Source organism: Mus pahari, chromosome 3 (assembly GCF_900095145.1).
Source record: "Mus pahari chromosome 3, PAHARI_EIJ_v1.1, whole genome shotgun sequence".
NCBI lineage: Eukaryota > Metazoa > Chordata > Mammalia > Rodentia > Muridae > Mus > Mus pahari.
The window spans coordinates 16969522-16982510 of NC_034592.1; the positions used below are offsets into that span (position 1 = coordinate 16969522).

At 52.4% G+C, this 12989-nt stretch overlaps 1 protein-coding gene across 15 annotated transcripts in view; it reads left to right on the forward strand.

Moving 5' to 3' along the window:
- Positions 1 to 12989, forward strand: part of Rapgef1 (Rap guanine nucleotide exchange factor 1) — a 116591-nt gene that overhangs the window by 79860 nt on the left and 23742 nt on the right. For 7 of the 15 annotated variants that reach the window (XM_021192051.1, XM_021192053.1, XM_029536675.1 and 4 more), the window contains 3 exons: positions 250 to 735; positions 5406 to 5608; positions 8030 to 8185. In XM_021192051.1, the coding sequence (XP_021047710.1) occupies positions 250 to 735; positions 5406 to 5608; positions 8030 to 8185 (845 nt within the window). The remainder of the gene's footprint in view (positions 1 to 249; positions 736 to 5405; positions 5609 to 8029; positions 8186 to 12989) is intronic. The other 8 variants (XM_021192054.2, XM_029536676.1, XM_029536678.1 and 5 more) reach the window with 2 other exon arrangements.

The following is a 12989-nucleotide window of genomic DNA, read 5'->3' on the forward strand; positions in this document are numbered from 1 at the left end:
GTGTGTGTGTGTGTGTGTGTGTGTGTGTGTGTGTGTGTGTGTGTGTGTGTGTGTGTGAGAAAGTACAAAGGCAGAGGCCAGTATAGCCATCTCGCCACCTCCGGATAAAGACTAGTTAATAGTTAAGGAGAAGCCCATTGGAGAGACCAAGCATAAAGCATGTCTTATGTGAGGAAGATGGAGCGGAGCCTCCGGGTGATGCATTAGCTGGACGATGTGGCTCAGGGGTGTGTCCTGTGTGCTTTGCAGATCACTACGACCCCGACTATGAATTCCTCCAGCAAGACCTCTCCAATGCAGACCAGACCCCTCCACAGGCAGCCTGTAGCCTCAGCCCTCTGCCGGAGTCCCTGGGGGAATCTGGGCCTCCATTTCTTGGCCACCCTTTCCAGCTGCCTTTGGGCAGCTGTCCCCAGCAGGAGGGACAGCAGACAGACACTCCACCTGCCCTTCCTGAGAAGAAGCGTAGGAGCGCAGTCTCCCAGACCACAGACAGCTCTGGCTGCAGGGTGTCCTATGAGCGACACCCCTCACAGTACGACAACATCTCAGAGGGTGATCTGCAGAACCCAGTCTCAGTCCAGCCTGTGCCCTACCCACCCTTTGCTGCTGTCCTGCCCTTTCAGCAGGGAGCCTCCTCTGCCCCTGCTGAGTTTGTGGGTGATTTCAGTGTTCCTGAGTTGGCGGGTGACACAGAGAAGCCACCTCCTCTACCAGAGAAGAAGAACAAGCACAGTAAGTTCTCTGCGCTGCGCTCTCTGTGAGCACACTGTGTGACCCTCAACAGTGCTGTACTCTGCTTAGCCCACATATGACACCAAAATCAAGCCCATGACCTCTGTCTTTCATGTAGAGCAGGCTCGTGTCTAGGGGCCCAATACTGTTATTACTCATGGTCCTCAAAAGTCTAATTATAGTAGCTCACCTCTCCTCTGAAGTCGTTGAAATCACAGGCCTGATGCTTCCAGGTGTATCTCTCCTCTCTGAGCGTAACCCATGAACCCTTTTTCCTGAACACACAGTAGCCAAGGCAACTGACGGTCACAGCGTACAGACCAAACGGTGGCAAAGGCACCGAGTGTCACAGCGCACCGAGCAGCACGACTGTAGCATGCCTGTCTAGCCATCAGAGGGATGTCCGAGTGAGGACAGGGTGCTCACAGTGACCTAGGTCCGAGCTTGCGGGCTGGAGGACTAGGTCAGCTCTTGGACCAGATGTTTTAATAGATAGACGTTATTAGGCTGGCTGGGTCTGGAAGGTGGAAATGTTTGTATTTTGGACAGTTTCCAACTGTAAGTTTGCCATAGCATTACTAAGTAACATTCTGGACATTCCATCTTTGTCCCCCACCCCCAACTGCTCCACATGGGGAACTTGCAGGCCACACTGCCCCGCCCTCTCCCTCACCTCACTAACAGGATTCTCAGATTTCTCCTGGCAATCCAGATGTTACCATTTTGATGTGTGTGGCCACATCAGCCACACAGCCCAACTGTCCCCTTACCTTGGTACAAATCCAGCAAGGACACCTAAAACTAAATATTGCACTTCAATACCCTAATAAGGACTTCCTTAAAGAAGACTTCCAAAAGAAGGCCTGCCTCATTACATACAGCAGAGCTATCCCAGGACCAGAGCAGCATAGTTTGAAACCACACTCCCGACTCCCAAGATGTCTCATAGCTTTGTGATGGCCTTGCTGGGGTGTCCCCAGCTAGAGATGGCTGGTCTACAAACTAATGATGTCATTCCATGTGTCCTGTAAGCTGGCTCATTACAGATCAAGCTCTACGGAGAGAACACTCAGCAGTTGGGAACAGATCTTTCTGGGCTTCTTTCCGCCCCCTAACCCCCAATACCAGAACACTATTAACATCGGGGACCACCCGCTTTCTCATCAAAAGAGTCCTATGGACTGGGTGTAGAACAGGGCTCTGACTATCAGACTATACCAGATGAGTGGTGAAGCTCCTGCTTGCTCCTCTTAGAACAAGTGTGGCCCAGAGCCCTCAGGCAGAGTCTGCAGAGAAGGGAGTGGCAGACAGGGAGAGCAAGGCCATTGCTTCATCTCGAGTCTCCAGTGCCTGAAGTGGGTTTTTGTGGCAGGAGAAGCAACTGAAGCTCTGTCCTGCTGTGGCTAAAGCACCTTCCCTTGCAGATTCCTTAGGCTAGCCAAGGGTTCAGGGTGATGGCTCTGAGCAGAAGCTTATATAGTTAGTTTTCCAGGCCAGGCCTCAGAGCAGCAGGTGAGGGGCAGTATAGGTTTGAGCCTGGCCAGGTCTGAGTGCGCCCAAGCCCAGAAGGAAGCTTTGCCTTCCGTCTTAAGACCTACTGTGTTTTCAACAAAGGTCTTCCTCCCCTCCCCCCACCCCAATGAAGGGGTCATCTTTCTATGTTCAGTGAAAGAATCCCAAACTTGAAGCACCCCGAGCTCAGTCCTGGTCCAGATTCTGCCCTTCACTCCCTGAGGGGACCACGGGAGCGCCAGGGGGAAGCTACACGGAAGTGCTTTAGAGGAAAGGAGGAATGAATGTCAGCCCTCGTACTTGGCGCCTCTAAAGCAAGTTCATACATGGTAGTTCTGATGTCATAGTATGTCCTCACTAAGGGATGCTCCAACATCACTTCTTGTTAAGTGTAGCCCATGGGAGTACCTGAACACTGTAGGGTACTTATAGTCCCAGAGCCCATGTCTGAAGAAGTATATGGGGGCTGGTGAGATGGCTCAGCGGATAAGAGCACCCGACTGCTCTTCCAAAGGTGCAGAGTTCAAATCCCAGCAACCACATGGTGGCTCACAACCATCCTTAATGAGACCTGACTCTCTCTTCTGGAGTGTCTGAAGACAGCTACAGTGTACTTACATATAAGAAATAAATAAAATCTTTAAAAAAAAAAAAAAAGTATATGTACCCAAGCATCCCAGCTTCACTGGCTGCTCAGGTATCTGAGTCACTGCCCAATGTGGAAAAGTCCTGGGAGGGTGAACCTCACTGCTGGGCTTCTGTGTGTAGCTGGCAGGTCTCTACCAGGACTCAGCCTCAGGAGAGTCTAAAGACCTGGGGCAATCAGCTTGATGGCACATTAGGTAGAAAAGGTTGCTTGGCCCTTCTAGAAAGCCAGTGCTGGAGCTAGGGTCACCCCTGGAGTGTGAGCAGGGATCCAGCAGTATTACTGAGGGATGGTGAGAGCAGAGCCAACAAGTTCTGTATTCTGTGAAGTAAACATGACCACCATCCTTTCAGCAAAAACACCAGGAGGACCTTCAGAGAGAGAGAGAGAGAGAGAGAGAGAGAGAGAGAGAGGAGAGAGCCTTTGCCAACACTCTAGGCCCCACATGGGGCACCAGGGAAAAGGGCACTCTGCCTTCTAACCAATAGGCTCCTGGCACTTGGGGTGTGACCTAAGGAGTCAGTTTCTGCCTGGAAGATGCTGAAGGCTGTTCTTGTGTCTGTCACACACTGACATAGATCCTTTGGTCCTAAGCCCAGGCTCCTTCACAGCTGTCATTTTTGCTTTGTGAGTGAATTGATACTCAGTCCTAACTAGGTGTGGAAGGCCCGATGCTGTCCTCTCTACCAGCCCTTCCTTCCATGTATGTAGGGAGGTTCCAGTGCCTAGGGTAGAAATGGATGGAAGGCCAGCCTTGACTTCCCTCTGCTCTCAGGAGTCACGCCCCTAGGCATAGTACTCCAGACCCCTCTAACTCTGTGGACAGTGAGGCCCAGGGTACTCAAGAACAGAGCACACACTGACCACCACAGGAGGGAGGCTGCTGGCTCTGCACCTGCTGTGGAGAAGTGCCTGCAAGGATGCGGTCATGACATGTGGCAGCTGAGCTTTGATCCTCTGACTTCTCAACTCCCCAGGCATGTGAGGACCTTGCTGCCATTGACTGCCACCCTGCCGAGGCAAAGAGGCTGGCCTGCCAGGCAGACAGGTTGTGACAGGCAGCTTGGCTGGGAGATAGCAGCCTAGCCTCCTCGTGGACGGGGATGGAGCAGGGGTGGAGCAGATGTGTCACCTGGCATTCGTGTACTTTCTCCCTTCCCCTCTGTTCCTCTTGCTGACCTGGCCTGTGCCTTTCCAGATGGAGGCAGTGAGCTAACAGGTCCCTAGAGGTCCTTGCTGGGAACAGGTTTGTTTCATTCACCCGTTCTACAGATGTTGTGGAATCAGACACAGGTCCTGCTCTGCTAGAGCTTCAGCCCTTACCAGCGAAAAGCAGGAGTGAATCCCGCTTCATCTATTTTTAAGGCCCTGTTCCACATCACTATCTCCCACTACAACTCCCTTAGATTCCTGCCGTCTTTGAACAGACTTAGAGTCATTTCAAGCTAATGTGCGATGTGGGTCGGGCCCACATAACTCCCAAGTAGAGCCCTGCTATGGGTGGTTCTCGGTGCTCAGAACAGAGCCTGCTGCCCAGCCCTCCTCCCTGATTGTGTGCATGCTGTGCTCTGCCCACCCTTTCTACTTGCCATCGTGGGCCTTTGTGTCACCCATGGACTAGGGTAAAGATCCTGGCCCATCCTCGCGTCATCCTTTCATAGTCTAAAGCAGCACCTCAGCCACCACACTTTTGCTTTCTCTGTGTAGCTATGCCACCATGTGTGTGGGTGTGGGTGTGTACTGCTGACCCAGCGAGAGCATGAACCCCGTTAAGGCAGAGGATCCACCTCGCTGGTCCTGTGCACTTCCAGCATCTGTGCCCCTGCCTACATGTACAGTACCACCTACCTCCTCAGCAGACAATGAGGAGAGACCACAGACGGCTAGATACAAACTGTAGGGAGAGACAGGAGGGAATCGGGTGAGAAAGCTGTGGATGGGGAGCCCCAGATATAGTAGATCAAAGGTAAGAGCCCATGTTTGTTCATTATTTGGTCCAAGGTGATGCAGTAGCTGTCCTGTGTTACTGGGACAGACTTGCACTCAGAAGGCTAAGCCCAAGGGCAGGCCAAAGCTGAGCAGTCCTGCAGAGTCTCGGGTGTTGCTGAGTAGGGAAATCCCCAACACCTGTGCAGGAAGGGCGCAAAGTGCCCCTTGTGCTTTCTTTAACAGAACCTTATATTTGTAGAGCTGTTTTAGGCTCACAACAACATTGAGTGGAAAGTACAGAAATTTCCCATATTCACAACCTCCCCCAATGTCGTAGCCCTGGCAGAGAGGGGTATCAGTTACAGTGGAAGAGCGTGACAGCCATCACGTCCAGTGCCCACAGTGCCACAGTGCACTGGAGGGTTCTGTAAGGGTCACCAGCTGGGTGATGGCATGTGTCCACCTTTATAGTAGCACCCGGAGTAACATTCCTGCTCCTCCGGGGCCCCAAGAGCACGAGAGCTGGTGGGGACAGCTCTGTGGGCCCACACTAGTAATAGAACAGCCGCCCCTCTGTCCACAGTGCTGGCCTACATGCAACTGCTGGAGGACTACTCAGAGCCACAGCCCTCCATGTTCTACCAGACACCACAGAGTGAGCACATCTACCAGCAGAAGAACAAGATGCTCATGGAGGTGTACGGCTTCAGCGACTCCTTCTGCGGTAGTGACTCCACGCAAGAGCTGGCCCCGCCACCCGCTTTGCCCCCCAAGCAACGGCAGCTGGTAAGCAGTTCCCCATCTGTGTCCTTGGCACTGCTGCAGGTGACCAGAGCTTCCAGTCCTAACAGGCTTCCAAGAACTGGAGTGGTCCTTGCAGGGCCAGGTTGAACCTGCTTTTTATCCATGGTGAAACCCTAGACTTAGGTGTGTTCAAGTCACTGTGTCCCACGTGGTACCTCCACTTCCTTCCCAGATACTCACCATCAGCTTGTCCCTCACACTGTCATCTTCCCATCCTGGGGACAAAGGGCCTCCTGCAGTAGCTGTCCTGTGTTACTGGGACAGACTTGCACTCAGAATGCTTGATTTCCCTGCTGACAATCTCTTATGCCTTCCCTTTCTTCCTTGGCTCTGACATAGCCCTCATAGACAGGAGGAACTCAATCAAAGCACAGAGCACTGTCTGTGTACAGCCATCTGTGAACTTGACTTCCATAATGGGCCTAACTGTATGGAGTGACTTCTATCCCATCCCTGGCCAGCAGTGGACCCACGGGAACAAATTCCATTGAAGCAGGATAGCTTTAGACAGAGCCACTTTGTGCTGTAAACCCAGCAGTGGCCTTTGCGAGCCTCTGCCATAAATCCTGCAGTTGTCCCGCTCACCAGGGGGCGGCAGAGCACTGAGCCTGCCAGTGCTCCCAACCTGCTGTATACAATCAGATTCTCTGGGCCAGCCAAACTGCAGAGGGGAGATCTTAACCTTTGCAGAGCTGTGTGGGCTGCTTTGCTACCTTGCTGGTCAGTCCAGTCTCTGGCAAGAAAAGAGACGTGTGTGTTGAGCTAAGCCTTTTTCTGTGGATTGTGAAGAGGTGAGCCCTGCTTACCTTGTAGTGCCTGGGGCTTAGTACCTCAGGCTTCTGAGCTGTTCGGCCTTGTAGGCCATAGCCAGCTAGCTAAGCAGACATTTACTTCTGCCAAGAAGCTCTCAACTGCCAGGCGTGGTGGCGCACGCCTTAAATCCCAGCACTCGAGAGGCAGAGGCAGGCGGATTTCTGTGTTCGAGGCCAGCCTGGTCTACAAAGTCAGTTCCAGGACAGCCAGGGCTATACAGAGAAACCCTGTCTTGAAAAACCAAAAAATAATAATAATAAATAAATAAATAAATAAATAAGAAGAAGCTCTCAACTGACTGAGGCAGCCTCTCCTAGAGATGAAAGGTTGAGCTAAGATCCAGGGAACCTGGGTCCCAGCCCTGTCCATGGTGCTACATGGGAACTAAACCACCACTGTTGTTTCCCAAAAGGTCATCTGCATGAGAATAGAAATGCTGACTTAGGGGACCACTGCTGTCCACGCCTTCCTGAGGTTTCCCTAGGCATCTCTGTAGTGAGAAGTCCATAGATTCTGAGCAGCTGGAGGCAGATCCCTCACATAAATGTGGAACAGAATCATTCCAAGCATGTAACATGAGGCAGCCTATCCCACCATGCAGCAAGGTTGGGAGAGAGCAGCCAGTTCAGGACCTCCGCAGACAGGTTCAGGTGCAGTCTTCTCCATGGTTCCTGATATTCCCACTGCTCGTAAGGAGAGACTAGGAACTAGAAGAACTTATCCCTAGGCCACAGCTATCCAAAGACCTAGAAGTCAAGCCCAGCTCCAGATGAGCCCTGACCAACCACAGAACAAGCTATGCTGATTGCTAGTTGAGTCCTGTCTCCAGTGCATACATGTAGGAGCTATGCACATCTTACACACAAGGGAGATAATAGCAATTACACTTCTTCACATACAGTGATAGGCAGTGCTATATGCATGGCACTTCATTTAATCCCCTCCCAATACACACACAGATGCTAGAGTTCTCCACAGTTTCCAGGACCCTGACCACCGAGCTCTAAAAAATGCCCGAGGCCAGTAGGTGTTCTCTAATGGTGCCTAAATTCAACCACAGGGGTCTTGAGCCTGGGGTCTGAGCTCTGAATCCAGAGAGACTACATAGGTCTACCCAGCTCTGAAGTGCTCAGGGTGGGCTGGAGAGATGGCTCAGTGTTTAAGAGCACTGACTGCTTTTCCAAAGGTCCTGAGTTCAAATCCCAGCAACCACATGGTGGCTCACAACCATCCATAATGAGATCTGATTCCCTCTTCTGGAGTGTCTGAAGACAGCTACAGCGTACTTACATATAATAATAAATAAATCTTTAAAAAAAAAAAAAAAGAGCTCAGGGTTCTGGGGTCAGTCTGAGTCTGTGTGACTTGAGTCCACTTGTCCTCTGAAGGTTGGCAATGCAATCTGCAATAAGACAGAATAGCAGGGCCTCTCATGTAGGTAGTGTTTGGTGGAGCCAGGCCGCCATCTCTCGTGGGACACCTCCTCCCCCCCCCCCCCCCGTGGTATTAGTTACTCCATATCTATACTTCCGTGCTGACCATTCTCTGCTTTCTCCTCCTCCCTGCCTCCTGTTTTTGCCCTCTGCCCAGCAGGCCTCCTATGCTGCTTCTTCCTTCTCTGTCTCCTACTGTGTCCAGCAAACTAAAGTGGCCTTCACCCCCGAGGACGGCAGTGCCACTCAGGGCCTCAGTGTGTCCGTGTCTAACTCCTTTCTCAACCGGCACGGCAGCTTGCCTGTGCCCTCGGTGAGTCCCCCCCGCTCTTCCTCACTTGGAAACTCGTGCAGTTAGAGCTTGAAGCCTGTGCTGCTGGGTGCTGCTGCCTGTCACCGTGCTGTCCTTCCACAAACCCTGTGTGCCTGTCGCAGAAGGAGTCAGAGTGCTTGCCTCCCTGAGCCTTGGGGACTATGGTTAGGGGTTCGGGAGTGAGGTGTGGGCTGCTCTGTCGGAGCATGACACGGGCACAGAGCATGACATGGGCACAGCCACTCTGCTCTTGTGTTCTGCTCTCCCAGGGGCCTGTGTCTGCACGTAGAAGGGAACGACCCTCATCTAGGAAGCAGGGCAGAGAGGAGCAGGTAACCAGGTGGTGTGGCTGGGTGGTGCTTGAGCGCTTTTGCTTACCTCACGATATGTGAACAGCCACCCCGAGGTCTGTGGCTTAAAGCAGTAGCCCTTTGTACTCAGGACTCAAGTTAGGAGGATGGTATGTGAATCTGTCCAGGCAGGCATCTTTAGGAGCTAGGACAGTTGGGCTATTTTGTCACCAGTGTCAGGCTGGTCTAGGTTTGTTCTTGTAGCAGCTGGCAGGGTTTCAAGGCAACAAATGGAAAAGTGTCAGGAGCCCTGACTCAGGGTCAACACATGGCAGTCACTCAGTAGGATCACAAGGATCCCTGTTTGGGGGGAAGGGAAGGGAACCCTGCTCCTGAGGGGAGAACTCCCTGTCACTGACACAGGACAATGGAGAGGGCTACATCAGTCTGTAGACAGCTCAGTGGTGACACACTAGGAGGCCTGGCTTTCTGGAGTCTGCATCTGCCCTAGAGCCAAAGCAGCCACCTTTATTCCTGTGATCTCAATTGAGGCCCAGAAGGGAAAAGAATGGAGCCAAGTTCACTCCCTCCAAGCAGCTTGGGCTCAGGTATTGCCTTCTCCCTGGGCCTCGGAGTCTTCTTGAGGTCACAGTGTGGTTGAGAGAACTGTATCAGGCCATGTGACGCGCCACGTGCATGGGAAGCAGAGACGCTGGCACTGCCCTTCTTGAGTTCTGGCCTTGGTCTTGTCCTGCTTCTCCTGTGCTCAGGAGTATGGCACATGACTTCAGCCACCCACTCCTGGCTCCCCGGGAAAGGCTTGGATAGGGGACCAGCTTGGCTTTTGTCTGCTGTCCACCTTTGTCTAAGGTTTGCAGTTCAGTGCCCAGGGCCTTCAGGAGAACTTATAAGTGTGGAGCCTCCCTTCTTGTGGCGCTCAGCAGGCTGAGCCACCTCCGCCCTACCACACAGATTGCCTCTTCCCCAGAAGGCACCTCTAGCAAGCTCCCTCCACAGACCTTGCAGAGCTTGGTTTTAGGCAGTCCCGGTCCTTGACTGTTAATACACAAACACACACACACCCCTAGGAATTTCTCCTCATTCCTTCTGAGGTGTTAGCAGGGGACTGTGGATGAACTGGGCTGTATGCTATAGAATCGCAGACAAGGACAAGGTTTCCTTAGGTTAGGGTCTGAGTGTGTCGCTGCTGTGGAGCGTTGAGGCATCTTACATTTGTGACTCTGTATTCTTAGCTCCAGCTCCAGGAAAGAATCACTGCTCAAAGGATAGGATGTTTCAATGAAAGGGGAGTCTCGGGAATGTGCTTATAGTGTATGTCAGCTGATAGGTCGGACCCCATGCCGGCTCTACACAGTCCGGGTAATTCTAAGAGGTGCTTAGACATGGGGCTCCACAGTGCGATCAGAGCAGGTGTGGGTTAGCTCTGAGGATGAAAAGGGGAGATCACATACAATCAATAGGGACAGTCAGATAAGCTGAGAGACTGGCTAAAGCAAGGTGTGAGTGACAACCCAAGCTCCTCGAGCCTTCAGATGCTGTACCAGGCACTTGTTCCTGTTCTTTCCCTTTATGGATTTCCAGGTTCTGCCACCCTGTGGGCTGCTTGAGGTGTCTTCACTGTCGCTCAGCTCTGGAACTTCAGCTCTTTCCTCCCAGCTCCCCACACCTGTGTCCCAGCTGTCCTGAACAGTATGAGTTGGGTCGATATGTACACTGCCCTTGAGCAGCACTGACAACATCCAGGCTCTCCAGGTCACGGCGGTCACTCCCTGTGAACACTGTGCAGTGGGCAGTAGAGAGCCGTCTTCCCATTCCCCAGAGTGTCCTGGGCAGCCTTTCTTTACTAGCACCCATTCCAAATGCTGCCACCAAGAGACCTGTTGGGATGCTGGATAAGCAAAACAGCTAGCTGGTTCCACTTTCAGGGGTTAGGTTTAAGTGCCCATAATGATGCTTATGACTTAAAACAAAAATCTTCGAAATATGAAAGCTAAATGTAGCCAGGTTGTGGTGATGTACGCCTTTAATCCTAGGACTCCAGAGGAAGAGGCTCTCTGTGAGCTCAAGCCTGCAGAGCAAGTTCTAGGACACCTGGGGCTACACAGAGGAACCCTGTCTTGAATCCCTCGCCCACCCACCCCCACCAAAAAAAGAAAGCTAAGTGTCCATCACCATGGACCCCAGTGTTTGAAAAGGGCTGTACAGCAGCTGCTGTCTCGTTCTGAGCCCAGACAGGCCTTTCTTTCTGGGCTGCTAGATCTAGGCTTGGAGGCGTCACACATGTGTCCTTCAGAAGACCCAGGCCTCATATAAACATTTGGCTGCTGTGTTGTGGCCAGAAATGCAGCCAGAGCCCCCTCCTGAGATGTAGGACTGGCCCTTAACTCCACCAGTGTGCCCATCTCTCTCCTGGCCCTGAGCTGTCTCTGAAAATTCACTCAAAAGCTACCACAGATACCGTAGGCATACCACCTCTAAAAACCAAACCTGAACCAGAGGCAAGAGAGAGTAGGGGAGTAAGGTGGGCAGGAGGACAAAGGCGGGCTCAGGCAGCTTGGCGTCGTTCCAGTTACCTTCATTCGGTCCATGCCGTCTTAACCTAAGCAAAGCCAGAGCACACAGGAGAGGAAGGGGTGGGGTGGGGGGCCAGGGCCAGAGAGGTGCTGCTCAGGTCCACTTCCTTGCTGGCTTGTTCCCTGGGCTTGCCTGGCTGCCTGGGTATCCATGAAAGATTTCCTGCATTGTTAGTTAGCATCAGGAGGATTTCCCTTATGGGGGAGGAAGTGCCTGTCCTGTGAAAAGCCACTTTATAGACCTCTGTCTCCTGCCTGGAGTTTGCCAGCACATGTCCCAGGTCCCTAGCTACTTTTATGCAGACTCTGAGTTCCAAGCCAGTGTGTAGCAGGTGGTGAGTGAGTGTCCTCCCCTGACTCGCCTCACGTTCTCTTCTGGTCTGTGTGTGGCTCCACAAACACCCTGTGTACCCCATGTTCATCATCCACACAGCCGCCGGGACCTTGCACTGGGGCAAAGCCTTTCACCTAGAGCTGGGACAGTTCTCCCTCTGCTGCCTCTGTCGCTCTGCTTTGCTCCACCGGTGCCCTACTTCTGTGGTGAAATGTTCCATCCCTGCAGCACCAGAACAACACCCACATGGTCTTCTGAGGCTCCAGCCAGCCCTTGGAATAAGCCATGGGCCCTGCAGTAACTCACTGTATGCTTAGGGAAAGCCCAGGCCGCTGCAGGCCTGCTCAGCTTGAGTGTACAGACAGACTGGACCCTGTACAACAGCACCTCCCATGCTTCTTCCCCTGCAGAGAGCCCCAGTGTATACATTTCCAGCTCAGGGAAGGCAGGGGCAGGACAAGGCTGCTTCACCATGCTGGAGACGACAAGGGGCCAGAAGTCAGTGTTCCTTGCCTTTGGGCCTTCACAAACTCTGCTTCTGAAATAGCCACACACACACACACACACACACCCCACTAGAATTCTAGGCCTGCTGTTGTCCTCTGCCTATCAGGGCTCTGGGACCAGCCCAAGACATAAGAATGTTGCTCTAGCACCCTGCTCCATCTGACACAAGAGTCCAGCTTCCATGTGGTGACATAACCCCCAAGGGCACTGCTCCTCAGGTGGCTCTTGCCTTTCTACCCTTGTTATCATGCCTGACACTTGTCCAGGACCTTTCTTACAAGTCTGTGATTGAGTATTTTTCCTACCCAGGAGATGGAGACACCAAGACAAAGAAGCTAAGTCATCTTCTCCTAGTGTCAAGCTTGAGCCAGGGTTAGACCCAAATCCATCATAAAGAGTACGTTAGGTTGGCCTTTATGAGCTATTATGTGCCCAGATAAATACTGAGATGCAGCGCAGCTGATCAGAACTGCCTCTAGGCTGGCCTTGCAGCAGTGACTCTCCTACCAGGAACAAAGGCTGTGACAGGGCTCATGGCGTCCGCCTCGGAGTCTACCACTTGGCTTTAAAACCCTGCATTTGTCATTTGCAAAATGTAGTTCCTGTGATTAGCAGAACAGTCTCAAACAAGAGAGCTGCCCCTAGATAAGACAGCCCCAAAGTAGGCATTGGCAAATGGGATGGGGGGAGCAGGGGACAGACAAGAGACAAAGCGGGGGGCGGGGGAGCGAGCAGTGTTAGCCAGGACCCTCCCTGCCCTACGCCCTGGGCATGGTCACGTCCCACTCCAAAGGACCATAGCTGTCTCCCCAGGTGACTGTTGGGACCTTTAAAGCTTGACTACCTACCTAGCCTGCTGCTGCTGGCCACCATGATAAAATACCAGAGTCAGTACTGAGCACAGCACCTAGGGAGAATCCAAGTCATGAAGATAACTTCTTATAACTGTGTTTAGTGGCGTTTTGAAAAAGCAGTGTGGTGGCTTGTTCATATTTCTTTTTTATGTTTGTTTTTGTTTATTTTGGTTTTTTGAGACAGGGTTTCTCTGTGTAGCCCTGGCTGTCAAGCAACTCATTCTG